Source organism: Grampus griseus, assembly GCF_964374135.1.
Source record: "Grampus griseus genome assembly, chromosome: 16".
Lineage (NCBI taxonomy): Eukaryota > Metazoa > Chordata > Mammalia > Artiodactyla > Delphinidae > Grampus > Grampus griseus.
In genome coordinates this window covers 75,291,705-75,312,709 of record NC_139010.1, presented here as the reverse complement: position 1 = coordinate 75,312,709, position 21,005 = coordinate 75,291,705, and the positions used below count along the sequence as shown (strand labels likewise).

The 21,005-nt window shown below is 42.1% G+C and overlaps 1 protein-coding gene across 4 annotated transcripts in view; it reads right to left on the bottom strand.

Moving 5' to 3' along the window:
* The window catches only part of SEC23IP (SEC23 interacting protein), a 46,946-nt gene extending 32,079 nt beyond the window's left edge, over positions 1 to 14,867 (bottom strand). For 3 of the 4 annotated variants that reach the window (XM_082673351.1, XM_082673352.1, XM_082673354.1), the window contains exons 1-5: positions 14,660 to 14,867; positions 8,824 to 9,356; positions 5,754 to 5,976; positions 4,755 to 4,948; positions 481 to 570 (exon numbers count right to left, since the gene is read on the bottom strand). In XM_082673351.1, coding sequence (XP_082529477.1) covers positions 481 to 570; positions 4,755 to 4,948; positions 5,754 to 5,976; positions 8,824 to 9,356; positions 14,660 to 14,822 — 1,203 coding nt within the window. In that variant the 5' untranslated portion in view covers positions 14,823 to 14,867. The remainder of the gene's footprint in view (positions 1 to 480; positions 571 to 4,754; positions 4,949 to 5,753; positions 5,977 to 8,823; positions 9,357 to 14,659) is intronic. The other variant, XM_082673353.1, reaches the window with a different exon arrangement.
* Between the last annotated feature and the right edge of the window lie 6,138 nt (positions 14,868 to 21,005).

Here is a 21,005-nt window from a genome sequence, read left to right as displayed (position 1 = left end):
GGTTGAAACAAACCATCATCAAGGGCAAGGTAGGCAAACTATTGCCTGCAGGTCAAACCTGGCCCACCACTTGTTTTTATAAATAACATTTTATTGAAAATAGCCAGGTCCATTGGCTTACATACTGCCTGTAGCTGCTTTCAGAGACTACACGGCCTACAAAGCCTTCAATATTTACTCTCTGGCCCTTCACAGAAAAGTCTGCTGAGCCTGGATCAAGTACAAAAAATTATCCAGCTTAACTTCAACGATGCATACTAAGCTTCAGCTACTGTGTTACCATAAACAGAAACTTCATGAGACAAATTTAAATTTCATTTTAGTTTCTATCATTGATATGAACTGTAGTAAACTTAAAAGCAATGCACTAGTTATAAATATATCCCTACTGCAGAGTAAAAATGAACATTTATCAAACATTCAGTAAAATAATTATTTTTAAAAACCTAAACACTTTAATATCTTAAACAACATCACTACCTTTGGATTGTGCATAACAATTGTCTCCCCACTCGGAAACTCTAATCTGCGGTGCCACTGATTCGTGGTTACAGCTTTTTTATATTCAGCCTACAAGGGAAACAACATATGATCCAGTAAGACAAATCTATTAAGAGAAAGTGTGGAAGAAAATTATAACTATGATAGTAATAAAAATAATAGTAATAGCAGCTCTCCTGTACTAACTGGCTACCATACTTAATATCATTTTACATACAGTACCTCACATAACTGCTCTCAATCAGCCCTAAATAATATTGTCCCCATTACCTACAGGTGAAAACCAAGGTTTAAACAGTCTATTAATTTCCTAGGGCTGCCATAACAAAGTACCACAAACTGAGTGGCTTATAAAAACAGAAACTTATTGCCTCACAGTTCTAGAGGCTAGAAGTCTGAAACCAAGGTGTCAGCAGGGCCACATTCCCTCTGAAACTCATAGGGAACTCCTTCCTCGCCTCTTCCTAGCTCCTGGTGGTCTGTCAGCAATCTGTAGTGTTCCTTGGCTTACAGACGCATCACTCCAATCCTCTACTTTCACATGGCCTTCTCCCTCTATGTTTGTCTTAACATGACTGTCTTCTTATAAGGATGCCAATCATATTGAATTAGGGGCCCACCCTACTCCAGTATGATCTCTTCTTAATTATATCTGCAACAACTCTATTTCCAAATAAAGTCACATTCTGAAGTACTAGAAGTTAAGACCTCAACCTATCTCTCTTTTTTTCTTTTTTTTTGGTGGTGGGGGGCAGACACAATTCTAATGCTAGCAGGCAGTTTTAGTTCACAGTTGCACAAGACCACACAGTGATCACAGAGGTAAGGAGCAAAAGCAGAACTGTGGTTCACTCCCACCCACGACCTTCTGACTCCAAAGACTTGACTGTCCCACCACTTTCTTACTCTCCTTCCAGAGACACTATTCTGCCCTCTATAAGGCAAAAGTCTGAGGGTCTCTTGGAGAAAGATTCAAGACCAGGTAAGGGGGAACCTCTGGTACACCCACTGAGTAACAGTGGGACTTCCTTGGTGGCGCAGTGGTGAAGACTCTGCGTTCCCAATGCAGGGGGCCCGGGTTCAATCCCTGGTCAGGGAACTAGATCCCACATGCATGCCACAACTAAGAGTTCTCATGCCACAACTAAGGAGCCCACTGCTGCAACTAAGGAGCCAGTGCAACCAAATAAATAAATATTTTTTAAAATGAGTAACAGTGATTATTTGACAATCATGTCAAAGTAGAAGTGTTTCTTTTTGTCTCCTGGGCAGTCATTCAGTAACAATTCCTCTCCATCAGCCTCTATCCAGCTGACCCTCTTCCTCACTACTTTTTAAAAAAATTTTAATATATTTGTTGACATTTTTTAAAAGCAAGATCACAAACAAAAATGTTTAAAGATTCACCATCTTAAGAATTATTTTCATTTCTTCGTATTCCCTTTCAATCCACAGCTTTATAATAAATCTTGTCTGGTAGAGTATGTTTCTACTTTTCATTCTTCAAAATGGTCTTGATTATTCTTGATACTTTGATCTTCCATATAAAATTTAGGAGCAGTCTGCAAATTTTACTTAAAAAACCCTGATGTGACTTTGATTGGGATTACATACAATTTATAAAATAATTTGGGAAGAACTGACATCTTTATTATGTTGAGACTGTGCATCTATCTATGAATGTAATATTTTGGTCTATTTCTTTAAGGTCATCTTTTACATCCTTCAATTCTGCTTCATAGTTTATTCTCCATAAAGTTCATATATACCTTTTGTTGGACGATTTTTCTACTTAGCCTGTAGTTTTGTTAGTGTTATAGTCTTCTTTTATTATTATGGTTTCTAATTGGTTATTTCTATTGCGTAGGAATGTTATTAATTTTTATATGCTGATTTTATATCCACAGACTTGCTGAACTCTTACACTGGTACTAATGGAATTTCTAGAGGTTCTCCTAGTTTTCTATGCAGACATTGATGTAATTATCAAATTAAGGTGTTTTTTGTTTCCAACTCTTCTATTGTTTTGTTTTAGTGCTCTGATAGGATAGGATCATCTACAACACTAGCAATATGTATCACTTGATTCTCATTTTCTCACTGGCTTTTTCATTTCCTAAACTCCTCTGCCTCTTCCCTGATCTGGCTTGAGTTTCCTGGGTAGAGGCTGAACAGGAACTAAGGTCTCCTAAAGTTAAGAACAGCTATGTGCTATTGAGACGGTCAATACATGAATTCCATCCTCGAAGCCTGTGTCACCCATTTATAATCAAATATAGTATACACTTTCAAATACTGCTTAGACTTGAAAACATATACTTTAGCTTCAAAATAATAGGACTAAACATTCAACCTTGGGATGCTATACCTTCAGTAGGGTCTTGTCAAGGGTACCAAAAATTATAGTACACATTTGTTTGTTTATTTATTTAGGTCTAAAATTAAGCCAAAGATATCAGCATTCCTTTACATATTTTATTCCTTATTCAAATGATTAAAATTATGTTTTAGTAGACTGGTGCCTCCTGATATTTGGTATTTCCAGGAACAAAATTAATTTTATGCCTTCTTTTCAGTCTTTGCCCTTACCTGGGTTCTGACTCAGCTCTAAATCAGTGTTTTTCAAACTGTGGGTCATGACCAGCAACAAATTGTAAAATTAATATTTTCAATGACATAGAAAATATCTAACTGAATGACACCTAGTGAGGTAAGTGTTGTTCCATGTACCTTTCTTTGTTTCTAATGGTGCGTTAGAGCTCACTCATACCAGCTCACAAGAGCTGATCACACATACCGCTTCCCAACTCTGTGTCTAGTTACATCATGTTGCTAGCTTACTATTGGCCATGGTGGGAGTATTTACACCATGGAAATCAGCAAACACTATAAATCAGGGTTTTTTTTCCCTGGACAGCCAGTTTACCAAACACCACTGCCTCTGATAAATAAACACACATACTCATGGGTGTGTATGTGTGTGTGTGTGTGTGTGTGCGTGTAAAATGTGTGTACTAAATCCAATCTAAAATGTATTCTTACTACACGTTGAAATGAAAAACATTTGAGGCCTCTGTTCTCAACAAGCTTCTTTTCCAATTTACTTAACCCCAACTAACATCTGTCTTAACTTCAGGCCAATATTCACCTTTTTGTACTGTTTTGGTTATAGAACAGTATTTCATAGTCACTATTATAGAGATTAATATTTCTAGAGCAGGCACAATTGATAATGACTATGACTAAGGATTACATTTACAAATTTTCTTTTGAAAAAGCAAAATACTCCACAAAAAATCTGTACTATTATAGCTATAAGAAAAACACACACACACAAAAAAAAACAAAAACACGTATATGAATAAAGAACAGTTTAAAAAAATATTTTTAAAATGTAACATTTTATTTGAAAGGATGACAAGATTGTGATTTAATTTTTTTCTTATTTCTATTAATTATATTATGATGTTCTTCAAGGACAAAAAAATTTAGTAATTAACAGTCAGTTGCTAAACTTGACTGTCAGCTCCTAAACAGAACATAAAGCCCAGTCCTTGCTTGAAGCTTTCAAAATATGAATCTAGGGAAGATTAACATTTTAGAGGTCCCTTTTAATGTCAATATTAGTATTGTTTTAATGTTTAATGTTAGTGTTGGTTACATAAGTTTTAGTTAATACATTAAAAAATAGTAACTAAAATGTTCCATACTCCATTTCCCATGTATGCAGATGAATTCATTTAACTTATTTCAAATATTTAATTACTCAATTATTAAGCAGAATTATAACAAGAAATTAACACAATTATGTAAAACAACATTAACCACCAATTTTAAGACGGCTAAAAAGTCTCACAATATTTGTTCCTATTCTTATATTTGTTTTCATAAACCAGAGGTGAATTTCAAGGCTTTTACTGAATATTAATTTGAAAAGCATCCATCTCCTTGGCATGTGTTGTCAGCAGCATATCACAGCAGCCTAAGCTCTTCTGAAGATTTGATATAAGTACCTTATTATATTAGATCTGTGATGTTCCCCTGAAAAACATTCTATCTTTAGACACCAGGCCACAATTAGTACCTCATGAAAGATGACACCAATTAAGAGGCAATCTTCTTTGCACACAGGATCAAGATAGGCTGTCTTGTAAATAAAGTCTGCTCCACTGTGAGTGGTGTTACATGAGGCTCCAACGTATACAGAGTCTATATGTTTTAAAGAAAAGCATAAAGGAATAAAGCCCACGTACCTCCAGTTTTTCACTGAACTCCTCTGTATAGGGAATAAATCTGCTGTCTGTGTCCCCTTTGTAAAACCAAGTACAGCGTCTCACTTCAGCTGGCTCCTCTTCCCAGTACACGGCTTTCCTCATCCGGTCATAGAGGTAAACGTCGTAGCGCCCTCCATCAGTGCCTAGAACCACACTCTCAGGGTCTGGCTGGACTGGAGCACAAAGACCACATTTTAACTCTACAGTTACAAGGTACATTTAAAAGTAATAAATAATGAATATGGTGACTTGTCTATCCTTAAAGACAAAGAACTAAGCTCATTTTTTTAAAAAAACAGAAGTTTAAGATTAATCTGTGCTGCTCAAAATGATGATTCTTTTAAGTGGAGAAGAAATAACGAGGGTAAAATATAAAAGCATGATCATGAAATAATTCAAATAATTGGTAGTTTTTTGTTTTTTTTAATCAAAGCAGCAATGCTCCATGAAGCATACTTCTAAAGAATAGGTGATTTTTAAGTCCCAAGATGAACTATCATCAGGATAAACAAAGAAACCTACTTCTATAGTGAAGACTTCTCAGAGTCTTAACACACTCTTGTGCACTATCTCAAGAGATGGATGTAGTTACAGCACTTCCAAAACTCATCTGACCATGGAACACTTTTTTCACAGCATCTTCAGTAACAAGAGTTCCATAGAAAATGCTTTATAAACGCCCTATAGCTACAAACAAATAAGGGAAATAAGAAAACTGACACCTGGGTTATATGAACGACTCTATTTCTTGGATTTAAACTACCTTTAAACAAAAAGGAAAATTACTAAAACATTTCTTCAAATACCTTGCTCAAATAACTCAGAACTTACATTAATATTATCATCTTAAGGTACAGAGACTGGCAGGCTCTACAAGGATTAAAGAATTTGACATTCATAAAAAGTAGGCCATGGATGAATACTCTTCATTTCTCTCTTCCTAAAATCAGATACAAATGATGCAGGATTTGTGCTTACCTGAGTTATAGATTTCTTCAAGATTCAAAGAGTCAAACACACTGAAAGGCATCCACAGTTGCCTGTATTCTATCTCCTTGCAGTAAAACCAGTGGGGTTGGACAGGTTCATATTGGTTTTGAAGTAGAAAAAGAGATGACGCTTGCACAGAGGGACCCGCAGGTCTAGCAGGTGCCTGCTGTTGGGTTGGAGGGGACAGCCCTGGCTGCACTGAAGGAGGAATCTGGGGGGGACAAAAGTTAGGACCATCATGTCTGTCCAAAGGAACAATTCTGTATATGTTTCACACACAAACTAACATAGTAATGATTATCCTAAATATTTCTCTAGACAACTATTTAATAACCAGGCTCCAAAGCAAGTAAAACTTTTAAAAATCTAACAAACCCCAAAATCAGTTGCAAAGTGAACAGGACTTTCTCACACTGGTGGCAAAGTAAACTAATACCTTTACAGAAATCAACCTAGCAGTATGTCTCTTGTGATTTATTTAATCTTTAAAATATACATATTCCTTGGGAATTCATTGTTGGTCCAGTGGTTAGGACTTGGCGCTTTCGCTGCTGTGGCCCAGGTTCAATCCCTGATCAGGGAACTAAGATCCCACAAGCGCCATGGACAAAAATAAATAAATAAATATAAATAAAAATAAAATGTGCATATTCCTTGACCTAGACATTCCATTTCTAAGAACTTATCCTAAAGATATAATTGTAAAAATTTACCCATAAGAATGTATATCAAAAAGTTATTTATAATAGACAATCAGTGGATACAATCTAAATGTCTAATAGAAACCTGATTAAATAAATCATCTTTTACTCATATGGGGAATTCTCTAGAACCATTAAAAACGTTATAGAAAAAATCTTAATAACACCTAAAATATGTTCACAAAAAACATACATAATGCTTGCTTGCTTGTTCACAAAAAACATACATAATGCTTGTGTTGGGACTTCCCTGGGGGCACAGTGGTTAGGCATCCGCCTGCCAGTGCAGGGGATACGGGTTCGAGCCCTGGTCCAGGAAGATCCCACATGCCCTGGAGCAACTAAGCTCGTGCACCACAACTACTGAAGCCTGCGCACCTAGAGCCCATGCTCTGAAACAAGAGAAGCCACCGCAATGAGAAGCGCGGGCACCACAACGAAGAGTAGCCCCCACTCAGGCACAACTAGAGAAAGCTCATGCACAGCAACAGAGACCCAACGCAGTCGAAAATAAATAAATTAATTAATTAAAAAAGAAAAAAAAAACAAAACACTATGCTTTTATCTTGAGAAAAGGATAAGAAAGACATAAAACAAAATAAAAACAGGGTTTTCTAGCGGCAATTTCTATTCAGTTGGCTATTCGGCATTTTTCAAATTTTCTGTACTGAAAATACTTTTAAAATCAGAATACAATTATTTTTTTAAATTTTTATTAAAAATCATTTTAGAATATTCTATCAATGCAAATGTACTGAGGTTGATAACTGTACTGTGGTTATGTAAAAAATACCCTTATTCTCAGGAAATACACACTGAAGAATCTAGGAGTAAAGAATCATAATGTATTTAACTGATCTTCAAATGTTTCCCCCCAAGATTGCACATATACAGAGTGAGAAAGGAAGGGAGGGAGGGAGGGGAGAAAAGGATACTCCAACACGTGTCAGCGTGCACGTTCACAAATGATAGAACAAATGTTCATGACAGGTAAATCTGGATTAGGGTACTGGGGTGTTCTCTGTCCTATTTTTATTTTTGCAACCTTTTTTTTTTTGCTGTACGCGGGCCTCTCACTGCCGCGGCCCCTCCCGCCGCGGAGCACAGGCTCCAGACGCGCAGGCTCAGCGGCCATGGCTCACGGGCCCAGCCGCTCCACGGCATGCGGGATCTTCCCAGACCAGGGCACGAACCCGTGTCCCCTGCATCGGCAGGCAGACTCTCAACCACTGCGCCACCAGGGAAGCCCTGCAACCTTTTTTTATATTTAAAATTGTCATTTTAAAAATTCTTAATTAGGAATCTTTACAAAATTTGATCAGCAAACAAAGTATACTAACTTATATTACATGCTACAAATCTGGTTACTTTCCAATATGCTGAAATCCAACATTACCAAGAGTTTGTGTATTGGTAAGATTTAAATTAGATGGTAAAATGGAACCCATTCTTCATCCCCAAGAGAGAAGTCAGGTTACACTCTGATCGAAATACTATTATCTCTGCCACACTGGGCTGGGTTCTTAATTCTTCCTTTCAGTCATTTCCCTTTTTTTTGATTCAGTTCACTTCCCTTTGGAAGTCAGTTGAATAATTAGTGGGGAAAAAAGGCATAAAGGAATTTCATAAAATTTACCCAATGCAAAAGTTATTCCATTCCTCCCCTGAGACAGAGTTTGACTGTCTAGATCCAAACTCCATAAATGTAAATAAAAGAAATTATTGGAGTAATCAATTTTAGTCCCACCAATTGAGTGTTTTGATTGAATAGTATAATTAAAAAATGAGAAGCTGGCAGTCTGCTAATAATTGCTCCGACTTTCACATGTCCCTAGATGACATTTGTTATTGGTATGTTACATTAAATCTGGAAATATTGGCATATGGTTAACTCATTAAAATCAATTACTACTTCCATAAATAGATAATATAAACTGAAATATGAACCATTCAATGAGCTATCTTTAAAAGATTGTTTACTTCAAAGCATGTAGTTTAAAAAAAATACCCTCTGAAAATAATTTGTCATCATATTGATTATTAAAAGCACAGTGTTGGGCTTCCCTGGTGGTGCAGTGGTTGAGAGTCCACCTGCCGATGCAGGGGACACGGGTTCGTGCCCCGGTCCGGGAAGATCCCACATGTCGTGGAGTGGCTGGGCCCGTGAGCCATGGTCGCTGAGCCTGCGCGTCCGGAGCCTGTGCTCCGCAACAGGAGAGGCCACAACAGTGAGAGGCCCGCGTACGGCAAAAAAAAAAAAAAAAAAAAAAGCACAGTGTTTTCAAAAACACAGGTTAAGATGAGAGCGATTAAAAATTACAGTGAATAATTAGGATATAAAAAACATGTTTCCATACCGATGGCAGAGATCCTGGAGGCATCTGGTACATCTGAACAGGGGGTCCAGAGGGCGGGGGATGGGTAGGATGGGCCGGTGTTTGGCCCTGCTGCAGCTGTGGCGGTGCAATATAAGGATTAGCCCTGCTGCTTACAGCTGTGTGGCGATATGGATTGTATCCTTGTTGGGGCGTTCCTTGGGGTGGGCTCCCAAAATTTGAAGGAGGGAGACTACTAGGCTGAGAAGGCAGATAAGTATTTATTCCCGTTTGTGAAGCAGGTGGAGCACCATAGTGAGCCTTCGAAATGGATGGTGAAAATGCATTCGACATATCTTGGGATCCGGTGGTAAAAGGGAGAGCAGTTGGGGGCTTGGAGAATGCTGACTGTCCAGCCGATGTTGCTGCAGTTGTTAACGGTGACTGTCCAATATTCCCAAAAGGATCACTACTGCTTGATACCTGAGAGAAGTAACTAAATGTCTGTGGGGTAGACGTGTGAGCAGAAGTCTGACCAAGGAAGCTGTCCTCCTCACCCACATCTGTGGAATCCTCTGAAAGGGAACAGAAGGGTACATGGTTTAAAGGTATGCCATCACTCTGTAGATAAGATTCTATACCGCAGATCTAGCAATTATACCTCTTATTTTGTTGTTCAAACTTACATTTCTGCATTAAAGACAATAATGAAAAACTTTTTTTTCTTTGAAATAAATAACTAGAAAACATGAATAAGAAACAAGAGGGAAAAATACTAACTCATTCGTAAGCTCACCTCCCAGAGACAATCACTGTTAACACTGTTAATATTTTGATAAATACCTTTCCACACTTTTAAAATAAATATAGTTATATACTATTTATTTTGTAGACATGTATAAATTATGTAGACATATATGTATATAGGAGAAGGTTTTAAAAATGGAAACAAAATCTATACTCCTAGTTTTACATGTTATTTTGAATACTGTTTTTTCCTGGTAAGAAACAATTCAAATACTGTTCTGCTACCCAAACACACAAAACTTTATTTCTACAGTAAGGACAAGAAACTAAAGTACAGATATTAACTCTGTTGACAACAAGGGGTGTGTCAGGGCTCTTACCTACAAAGCACTCATTATATAAGTGAACATGTGGTATTTGTATTCCTGAGGCAAAGTAGGTCAACCGTTAATTGCCATCCCTAAAACCACACAGTATCACAACCAGATAGTCATTAGAGAATGCCAAGTCACTGGAAAAGTCATTTTCTAACTAAGGGAAGTTCTCCTCACTTCCCTTTGCCCAACTTGATCTTCACTGTGGGTATTATTAGCATCAAACTATTTATGCTCTCTTCTGCTACCAAGTCCTAAAATAGTGATAAAAACATTTTCCTTCTACATGGCCTCAAAAGTCCAGTCTGGGCTTCCCTGGTGGTGCAGTGGTTAAGAATCCGTCTGCCAATGCAGGGGACATGGGTTCAAGCCCTAGTCCGGGAAGATCCCACATGCCGCGGAGCAACTAAGCCCGTACGCCACAACTACTGAGCCTGCGCTCTAGAGCCCACGAGCCCCAACTACTGAAGGTTGCATGCCACAACTACTGAAGCCTGCACGCCTAGAGTCCGTGCTCCGCAACAAGAGAGCCACCGCAATGAGAAGCCCGTGCACTGCAACAAGTAGCCCGCACTCACCCCAACTAGAGAAAGCCCGCGCGCAACAACAAAGACCTGACTCAGCCATACATACATACACACATACATACATACATAAATAAACAGAAATAAAAAAGCCCAGTCTACCTTTCCTCAGGAAACTTTTAGGAGGCCTTAGCTTCTAACGTTGTCTTCCTCTTCCTAATCTTTTCCTTCTCCCATCTCATTCCCTCTCATTTCCAATTCCCTCTTATCTCCCACTGCTGGAGGCATAGAGCAGATCAGGAGGGTGGACCCTCTCCCAGCACACAGGCACACTAGTCCCTGCCCTTGAGACCTGCCAAAGGGTGGCCTTTCAAGCTCTGAGCTCCTTCTTGACCTTTACTGAATGAGGCCTTCAGCTCTTAGACTGCTCTCATTATATTTCACACACATCAATTTAACTGAGATACTCCACTATTCAAAATACTCCTCTGAGTTGTTTCTTTGTAACTAAAAATATCTTCCTGCACAAGGGCCCCCCCCCCCCCCGGCACCCCAGGCACTGTCTGCTTATATCGTTCTACTTTTCTGATACATTTCCGATTCCTACCCTCTCTTTTCAGTCACATGAACCTCACTTGGACTCAGATTTCTTAGTTGATGTCTTAACATCTAAAAGCAGAGGAGAAAACCTCTGTGGTGTCTTTCATCCTTTAAGACAACTTGGGATCAACCTGATCCAAGAGACTTTTTTCTGATTAGCATTAATTACAAACAAAATACTGATCTCAACAAGCTGCCAGCCTCACCTCAGGGGCACTTTCTAATTACATGTGGACACATCTGGCATCAAGAACCATAACTTTAATAAGCACCTGTATACTTGTGACACTCCCAACTCTGTCTCAAACTGAGACTGATCTTATGTGTCCCAGAACCTATCTTCCAACTGCCTCCTCAATACTTTTTGACAGGTTCAGTCACATATACCTCAGACTTAGTAAGCCTGAACTGAATTTGTCATCTTAACTGTCCCCCTTCATGTCCCCCCTTTTACACACATCACTAACCTCAACAGATGTCTGCCAACAACCATCCAGACACTCAAACCAGAAATCTCTCTCAGACTGCTCCCTCCCCCTCACACCCTTCATTTAATCATTCAGATCCTCATTAAAGAAATACGTACACAGTATCCATTACATGCCAGGTGGTGCTATGTCTTGGGGCTGAAACTGAACAAAGAGAAGGGGACTCTGCACTGCACAGCCTGGACCCCCGTGAGTCACTAAATACCATCAATTCGACTGTGTAGAAATCTCTCATATCTGTTCCCTGCTCTTCACACCCAGTGTGGCTGACCAGGGCTAGAGTGCCACAGGCTCCTGCCTGACTCGCAGTGGCTTCCGGATCGGCCGCTCTTGCTACGGTCAGCTTCACTCTGGTGCAATCTCTGCAACCTCAGGAAACTCCAGTCTTTCTGAAACACACCTCTAACCCCACTGCCTTGTTCAGAACTCTTCAAGGGCACCCTCCACACCCCACAGGGTAAACTACAAACTCCTCAGTGTGGTGTCTGAGGCCCTTCGTGATCTGGGCCCCGCTGACCACTTGAAGCACTCCCCTGCATTCACTCTAGTCACATGGAGGGGTGCAGCGGGGGAGGGACGGGGCGAGAGGGAAAAAGCACGGGATGGAAAGAGAATGTGAGCACCTACCACCAAATCCCACCAAATCAGCAGGTTTCTCTCACACCTCCAGATTCTCACATGTCTGTCTCCCCAGACTCCCTAATTTCTATGTATCCTTCAATATTCAGCTCAAGAACTGCCTCCTCTGTGAGATCCTGAAGGCCCGAGGGATATCCTCTCCCTGGTCAGCCAGCCTGACAGCCACAGCTCTCAGAGCAGCCTATCAATCCCTCTTTCCAGCCGTCATAAACCTGTATCACAATTACTTACACAGCTGGGTACACTGCGTCTGTATATACTGTGCAGTCGTGAGGGCAATGCTCTCTGCTCCTCTGTGTCTCCCGGACACCGGGAACAGGGCCTGGCAAACGGAAGCTGCTCAATCCAGGTTTGTGAAATGGAATTGCTTCCTATGTGTCTCTTTCACTGACATGATTAACTGTTGCTTCCAATGTGACAGGTTCTCCTTTTGTCTCTGGAAATTATCTGAATGGGTTTCTAATGATCAAATCTTTTTTAAAGGTAGAAAAATATTTGTTACAGAATTTTAGTTCTAAAAAGTATTAATTTTCCTATTAAAAAAATAAACCAGGCTTCCCTGGTGGCGCAGTGGTTGAGAGTCCGCCTGCCGATGCAGGGGACACGGGTTCGTGCCCCGGTCCAGGAAGATCCCACATGCCGCGGCGCGGCTGGGCCCGTGAGCCATGGCCGCTGAGCCTGCGCGTCCGGAGCCTGTGCTCCGCAACGGGAGAGGCCACAACAGTGAGAGGCCCGCATACCGCAAAAAAAACAAAAATAATAAAAAGATAAATCATCTCCAAGAAACAATAGTTTTCAAGACAGGTAAGTTATCCTGTTACTTAGCAATGAAGATGTTTAGCATTTACGGACAGTAACAGACACAAACAAATTATATAGCAAGGAAGATGGGGCATGAATCAAACATCTGTGAAGCAGAGGATGACATGAAAACCCCATGTACAGCCTTATTTATTCCTGCAACCTCCCAAAGCATTCTGCTCCAGCCATGCTAGTCCTCCACCAAAAATGGCAATGATGAACCTTTCAGCCACACTATCAAAACAAGACATACATATTCCTGACTGCCACCCTTTCATTTATTCAATAAGTTTCTATTGAAAAATCGGTCTACAGCATACCAGACACTGTTCTAGGCATAAGTTCCTGCTCTCATAGAGCTTACATGTTAGTGGGATAAGATAAACAAATATGGGACTTCCCTGGTGGTGCAGTGGTTAAGAATCCACTTGCCAATGCAGGGGACAAGGGTTCGATCCCTGGTCTGGGAAGATCTCACGTGCCACGGAGCAACTAAGCCCGTGTGCCACAACTACTGAAGCCTGTGCGCCTAGAGCCCATGCTCCGCAACGAGAAGCCACAACAATGTGAAGCCCGCGCACCACAACGAAGAGTAGCCCCCACTCACCATAACTAGAGAAAGCCCGCGTGCAGCAACGAAGACCCAACGCAGCCAGAAATAAAAAGTAAAATAAATTTAAAAATTTTAAAAGGATAAACAAATATTTGTACACATCAGGTGGTGATAAGTACCAAGAAGAAACATAACACAAGGGAAGAGGAACCATCATGTATTGTCTCTGATTTGCCCTTCTTCACTTCTCCATTAAACTTTCCTCAGTCTTCCAAACAAGAATAAATTATTCAACAGGAAAATATTCAACATTTACTGAGGATCTATGTGCTAGGCACTAAACAAGATCCTAGAAATAAAAAGGTAAATAAGTTATAGCTGCAAACTTCAAGAAGCCCACAGTCCAAATAGAGAGGCAGACATGTTTATTTCTCAAACATTTATATAACACTATGTGCCAAGCACTATATTCCGTGCCTGACAAAAATCAGTTCACTTCTCATCACAGCCCATATGGAAAATGAAGAACAGAGAGGTAAAGTAATATGCCTGAGGTCACACAGCAAGTAATTGGCAGGGCTAGGGCTGGAATACAGTCTGTGCTCCCCAACACCAGGTCTGGGTTATGCCACGTAATCGTTAAAAAGCAATCTCCCTAGACAATAATAAAGATATGTACAAAGTGCTAAGATGCACACAGGAGTAGGGACTTGAGAACAAGCAAGGGCTCCTTAGAGAAAATGATGCATCGCCTTGAAAGATGACTGCGTTCTGTACCTCTACTTTGCAAATACTACGTGTCTATCCTAAGAGATATCCTACAGTATCCTAGGAGAGGAGGAGGCACTAATTTTTTTGCATTCCCTGCAAGCACCTGAGTGTCCAACAGGAGGTGTTCAACAAAAATCTGTGGAATGCCAGTTCAGGAGTGTCCAGCACTGGGAACAGTTCCTTCCACGAAGAGCTTGGCCCCCGCCCCCAACATCCCAAAGTCCTCAGGACACTCAAACCTGGCCACTGATGGCCCTGGCAAGGTACCAGAGGATCGGGTCCAGGCACAAGGAAAACCTCCCCTCCGACCCTCGCCACCGCCCGCCGCCCGCCCACCTCCCCGCACACACTTGCCCCACCGGATCCTCATCTCCTTATTACCTCCGGGCAAGAGCAGGGAGGCCGAGGCAGCGGCAGCCTGGGTAACTGGGATAAAGGGCACGTTGAAGCTGAACTCCGTGGCCGAGGAGGAGAAAAGTAAGTTCGTGCCCGACGAGGAGGTGGAAGCTGCGCCTCCGCCACCGTTAGGTTTCCTCTCAGCCATGGCTGCGGCCCACCTTCCGTTACACGTCTACTGGGGGCCGGTGCGGAACCACCAGCCGGAAACCGGTCACGGTCGGGGCCAACAAACTTCCGCACTTGCGCACAAGGGCCGGAACTCCGGACGGCTGGTCAGCCTCCCTCTGCCTTCTCCTACGATGCCGCCAGGAACCAACATGGCGGCGCAGGCTTCACGCCCGAGTCCTAGCACGTGACACCCTCGGCCGCTGCCGGGGCCGGAAGGGAGGCAGAGGTGGAGGCCGCGACTGAGGTTGGAGCGTGGGAGAGGGAATGCATATGGTTGTGAATCAAAGTACTAATCGGCACTGAAAATCTCGGCTTGCGGGGGGCTCTCTAGGCTTCCTAAAAGTACCCACAGAAGCGTCTAACTAGATAAAATTTTGGAGGAACAGGGAAAGCACGCAGGCGCAGGTAGCAGAGTGCTAGCTGCTGACAGAGGGAGGAAAAGGTGTGGGGGCCATTTGCAGCTAAAGTCTAGCCAAACTCACCAATTGTAACCAAACACCCGCATCTAACCCGCCCACGTTGTTTTGAACTGAATTGAACTCTTGTTTGTCATTCACCCAGAAATAGAAATGGTAGAACTTTTGAAGTTTTTAAGCCAAAGAGAAGAAAAAAAAGTTTAAAAGTGAAACCAGGGAATTGACATTTAAAATAGGCGTGTGACTTTTTTAATAGTTTTCTACACCTGTCTAAAATAATCTGACTAGTTTAATCCTAAAATGCACTATGGATAATTTGGATATAATTGTCATCTTTCACATAGTTAGAGATTATGAAAGAAAAAATAACAGATAATCAACTTCTTGGAGGGTGGGAGAGGGATAGAAGAAACCCAAAAGAAGCTTTCAAATAATGAAACTACCCTCTCCCCCAGCTGTTCACACCTATATAGTATCTGTTTATTTATTAATTCAACAACTAGTATGCTTACTGTCAAAACAAAACAAAAACAAAGCCAGATACTAGTTTAAAGCAATAAGGATAGATTTTTATTGCATTAAGGAAGTGGGTTCATCGTGAACTGAACTTCCCAAAAACAAAAGGCTGGAGACTTTAAAGACTGGTGTGTGCTAAGGCAAAGGCATCGAAGGGTGCCAAGGGGTGTTGGTCCATGTGACTGGGCTTGTTAATTGGCACTTATATGGAGCAGAAATTAACTTCTCATATCTTTATGACATGCAGTGGTACAAGTTAGAGCAAGGTACCCACCAGGCTGGGAGGAGACAGCTCTCAGGTCCTTGAGAAGGCAGTTCTGGGTGACAAAAGATTTATATCCGAAAGGGGTGGAGAAAGGTTTTATAATCGCAAGCTTTCTAAAGTAACTGCTTTAAGGGAGGTTCAGGGCCTATATGCCTATCACCTGGTTTGGGTTGGAAGAAACAGTAAATTCTCCTGGCAGTGTTGAGCTTTCTCAGGCAGGCATTTTAAGGGGGACAGGGTTCATCCTGGGGACATAGCCTTAAGCTGTTGGTAGCCATTCTAGAGTTTGGTCAAGGGGGTCTTTGTCATTACTATGGGTGGTCGAAGCAGTATACTAAACATTGGGGTACCATGGTATACAAGATAGACACAGGACCTTTCCTTCTTGGAGCTTACAGTCTGGTAAGGAAGACAGACAACTAAACACATAATAACAATAAACTGAAGTGTGATGAAAATAATGTACAATTTCTCAAAGTGTGTTGTGTGGAATACTGACACCATCAGGAGAGGGAGGTGTAACCCTTTTAGGGGAGGGATAGCAACTATTTAGAACAATCAGACCATCAACAAAGGACCTACCTCATCTGGAGTGACATGAAAGTCTTTCCTGAAGAAGAAATATTAAAGTTGACACCTGAAAGCCAATGAGTAGAAGTTAACCGGAAAAGCTTGGAGGAGAGGGACCGGAAGAAGTGGTGAGAGACAATTAAAGATAAAGTTACAGTATGTAGGGTTACCTTAAGATACCATATTTTTTTTTTGCGGTATACGGGCCTCTCACTGTTGTGGCCTCTCCCGTTGCGGAGCATAGGCTCTAGACACGCAAGCTCAGCAGCCATGGCTCACGGGCCTAGCCGCTCCACGGCATGTGGGATCTTCCTGGACCGGGACACGAACCCGTGTCCCCTGCATCAGCAGGCAGACTCTCAACCACTGCGCCACCAGAGAAGCCCAAGATGCCATATTTTAATGTTAAAAGAAACATGGGTTACCCCATGGCTGGAGCCTAGTGAGCAACTGGGAGAAAGCTGGGAGATAAGAATGAAAAGTAGACCAAGGCCAGATGATACAGGGTCCTTACAAGTTAAGAGCAAAAGGGACTGAAAGAAGGATTTAAAGGAAGGTGGAGAAATAACATTTGCTCTGTAGAAAGTTCACTCTGTCTTCAGTGTAATAAAATAGATAAGGAAAGAGCAAGCTTCGGGAGCAGAAAGAACAGTTGGCCGACTGATGGAGCGGACCAGCTGAGCAATGATGGTGGCTCAAATTAGAGCGATTGGAGTAGGAATGAACAGAAACAGGAGTAATTTCTGGGGAAAGATGTCAGATTGAACAGCTGTATCTTCATTTTCTTCTTTCTGAAGCTCTGTTGAAAACACAGATGGATTTGCTTGTTTTTTTAGGCATAAACCCATAAGGATGAGGAAAATGGGAGAAGATTTGGCAGCAACAGATTTTGGAAGGCACCAAAAAAATAGGCAAGTAGTAGATGATTTAGCAAACCAGTAATGGGGAACACTCAAAGGCAACATTATTTGCACCACAGGATCACCAAAAGATTTAGGACCTGATGACCTCAGGCACCTCTGGAAGTGGCAGTCCAGTGGAAGAGAGAGGTCCTATAATTAGGAGGATTGGTTAAAACTGTTTAAGAAACAGACCCCCTCCCCCACTCTCAGTAACTGGACTATTGACCATCCCCCTTAAAGGAAAAAGGCTGGGGCTTCCCTGGTGGCGCAGTGGTTGAGAGTCCGCCTGCCGATGCAGGGGACACAGGTTCGTGCCCCGGTCCGGGAAGATCCCACATGCCGCGGAGCGGCTGGGTCCGTGAGCCATGGCCGCTGAGCCTGCACGTCTGGAGCCTGTGCTCCGCAGCGGGAGAGCCCACAGCAGGGCGAGGCCCGTGTACCGCAAAAAAAAAAAAGGAAAAGGGCTGAGTTTTCCCTTCTGGAGAGGGTAAAACAGAAGGAAGATTAAGCAAATACATACATACTGAGTAATAAAACACCCTGTTCCACAAACCCAGCCCAATTTCTTCACTCAGCTCCAAAAACACTAGCTGCTGGGTCTTCAACCTCTAGGCAGGAGATTAGAAGCATCTTGTTGGGGTCAGGGAACAAAAGATCTAGAGAGAATTAAATCCGGGTTTCACAATGAGACAGCCCAGAGCAGAATCACCCCCTAATTAAGCTCACAATCAACAAGCCCCAGGAACACACCCTCCACTAACCCAAGAGCCTCTTCTTGGTCACTGATTTGCACCTCTGGTGTCAGCTCGGCTCACAATGGACCCTAAGTGCCCCTGAGCCACTGGTGGCTCCTGCGCCTATTGTAGCTCCTGCAAATGCACCTCCTGCAAGAGCTGCTGCCCCTGCTGCCCCGTGAGCTGTGCCAAGTGTGCCCAGGGCTGCGTCTGCAAAGGGGCCTCGGACGAGGGCAGCTGCTGCACCCGAGGTTGCGAAAGCCTGCTCCAGGTGTAAATAGAGCAACATGTGCGAACCTGCCCTTAAAAGTTGTTTCCTACTACCCTGACCGGCTTGCTACATTCCTATTTCCATGAAATACTTGTAAGAAAATAAACTCATCTAGACAAAAAACCAACAAGACCCATGTATATGCTCTGAGCTCCCAATCACCTTTTTAGTCCCCATGCTTTTTGTTTTGTTCAGATATTCATTCAGCAAATATTATTATGTGAACCTGCTCCTATGCCAGACACGGGGGATACAAGAGTGGAAAAATGGGCAGAGCCGTGACAGTTCACACTCTAGGGGACAGCCACCCTCTCTTGCTTCCATACTCACCTCCACCTGGCAAGGCAGGTGAACTGGGAGGATGAGACACAGGTGACTGAAGGGAAAGTGTGCTAATTTCTGATTCAGGGAACACAGTGGAACAGGAGGACAAACTGGAACCTAAAAATGGAGATGCCTGGCCATTAGATATACGGCTCTGAAACTGAAGAAAGAAGTCCAGGCTTAAAATGAGATGTAGGAGGCATCAGCTCGCATGTAGGTGATTCAGAAATTGTGGGAAAAGAGCCTTGTGTTCTGTCACTGTCAGAAATGGCCATTCTTTTGGAGGAAGGTTTGTGTTGCTTTCTGTACAAGGTGATGTGCTGGGCACCAAGTCAGTTTGACAGATGTGATCAGAAAAAGCACAGGTGGGAGGTAGTCCCCACACTTTAAATACGATTACCACATACTTGAGAAGATTCTTTAACCTGGAAGATAGTGATTCAAACAAGACCCACAAAAGGAACAAGAAATGGCAATTTAGAAGAAATTACCAGCACAAGAAGGCAAGAACTTTCAAAAATCTATCAATAATATCTTCAGAGGGATCTGCAACCAAGAAACAAGATCAGGGTGATGTGTAAGACAGAAAAGAAAAGAAATATTTAGGGAACAAAAAAGAAAGTCAGTAGAAGGAAAAAAAGTATGAGGAAATTTCTCAAAAAGTAAAGCAAAAAGACAAACAGATGGAAGCTAGGAGAGAAACCTAAGAAAATTAGATTGCCATGCAAGAAAATCCAATATCTGAATTTTAAGAGCTCTGCTAAGAGAGACAGAAAGTACAGGGGAGGGAATCATCAAGGGAAAAAAATTTTTTTTTAATTCCCAGAAATGAAGTATACAAGTTTCTCATTGGTTCCCAGCACAATGGTTGAAAACATACATACTGGAGCATTGGAGACAAAGATCTCTAAAGGTTCCAGAAGGATAAAAACAGGTCAAATGCAAAGAAATTCAGCTCCCAAAATATTTACCTCTCAAGCACACTTTCTAAGAAAATATGAAGGACTTGCTCTACCAAAAGTAAAAGAATAAGGCTAAGAAAGTCTTCCTATGGGGGATGCGGGTAACATGATAGCCAACACAGGTGTACAGGGGAATTCAAGCAAATTCCCAAACAGACCCCAAAATGCAAGGACTCAAACAAATGTTCGTGTCTCACTCACACAAAAGTACATGTTGGTGACCAGCTCTTGTCTTCAACATGGGGCTTCTGAGGCTGCTCAAGTTGTTGCCACCCAAGGAAGTTGGAAGGGGTCAGGCAGTTCAGGGACAAATGTCCCATCTTAACAAGTGAGACAGAAGTTGCACACATCACTTTTGTTCACATTCCACTAGTGTGAACTTCGACAAAATGCACTCCTTTGGGGTGCAAGAAGAGCTGGAAAATACACTCCCCGCCTGGGTACCCACATCGTAACTACAATTCTGTAACTATCGAGGAAGAAGATTTTGGTGGGCAAATGGCAGTTGCCATGGCAGTCTGTCCCTCTGGCCATAATGTACCCACCCTTATTCCCAAATAGAACATAGTCATGCCCCAAGGCGTAACCAGCTGCATCCAGCTTAAAAGTCCAGGATCTCTAGGCAGCTCAGCCCTTTCCAATGCATCTGGATGTGGTTCCTCAGGAGCTACGACTAAAAGACACCCAATAGACAGTTGTGGAGCAAAAACAGGGTAACTGCAATGGAGACTCCCACTGGGAAAAAAAGAGGAATGGAAAACACAGTAATCACGGTTCCATAGAAATGACTGAATCCTGCTAGGCATAAATTGAAAATACTCCTTGCCCTGACAGTGGAGAATGTTTGTGGTTAGTCCTGACTGTCTTTGGTTTGGTCCTCTGTAAATAACTCCCCAGTGCGCAGTTCTTCCTGGCCCTGGCTTTGCCCTCTGGGGGTTTCTCCTTGACCATGGTCATCCAAGGCCATATGTGAAGTAGCGCTGGGAAGCATGCCCTCTTTGGGGGCTGTACAGCTTTGGCAATTTACTTCCTGCTGGTATGAGTTTGGGGCCTGAGACTTGCTTTCAGGCTTGAACAGTTGCAGACTTTTTCAGGCCAGGCTTCTGTTTTTTTTTTTTTGTTTTGTTTTCTGTTTTGCAGTACGCGGGCCTCTTGCTTTTGTGGCTTTTCCTGTTGCGGAGCACAGGCTCCGGACGCGCA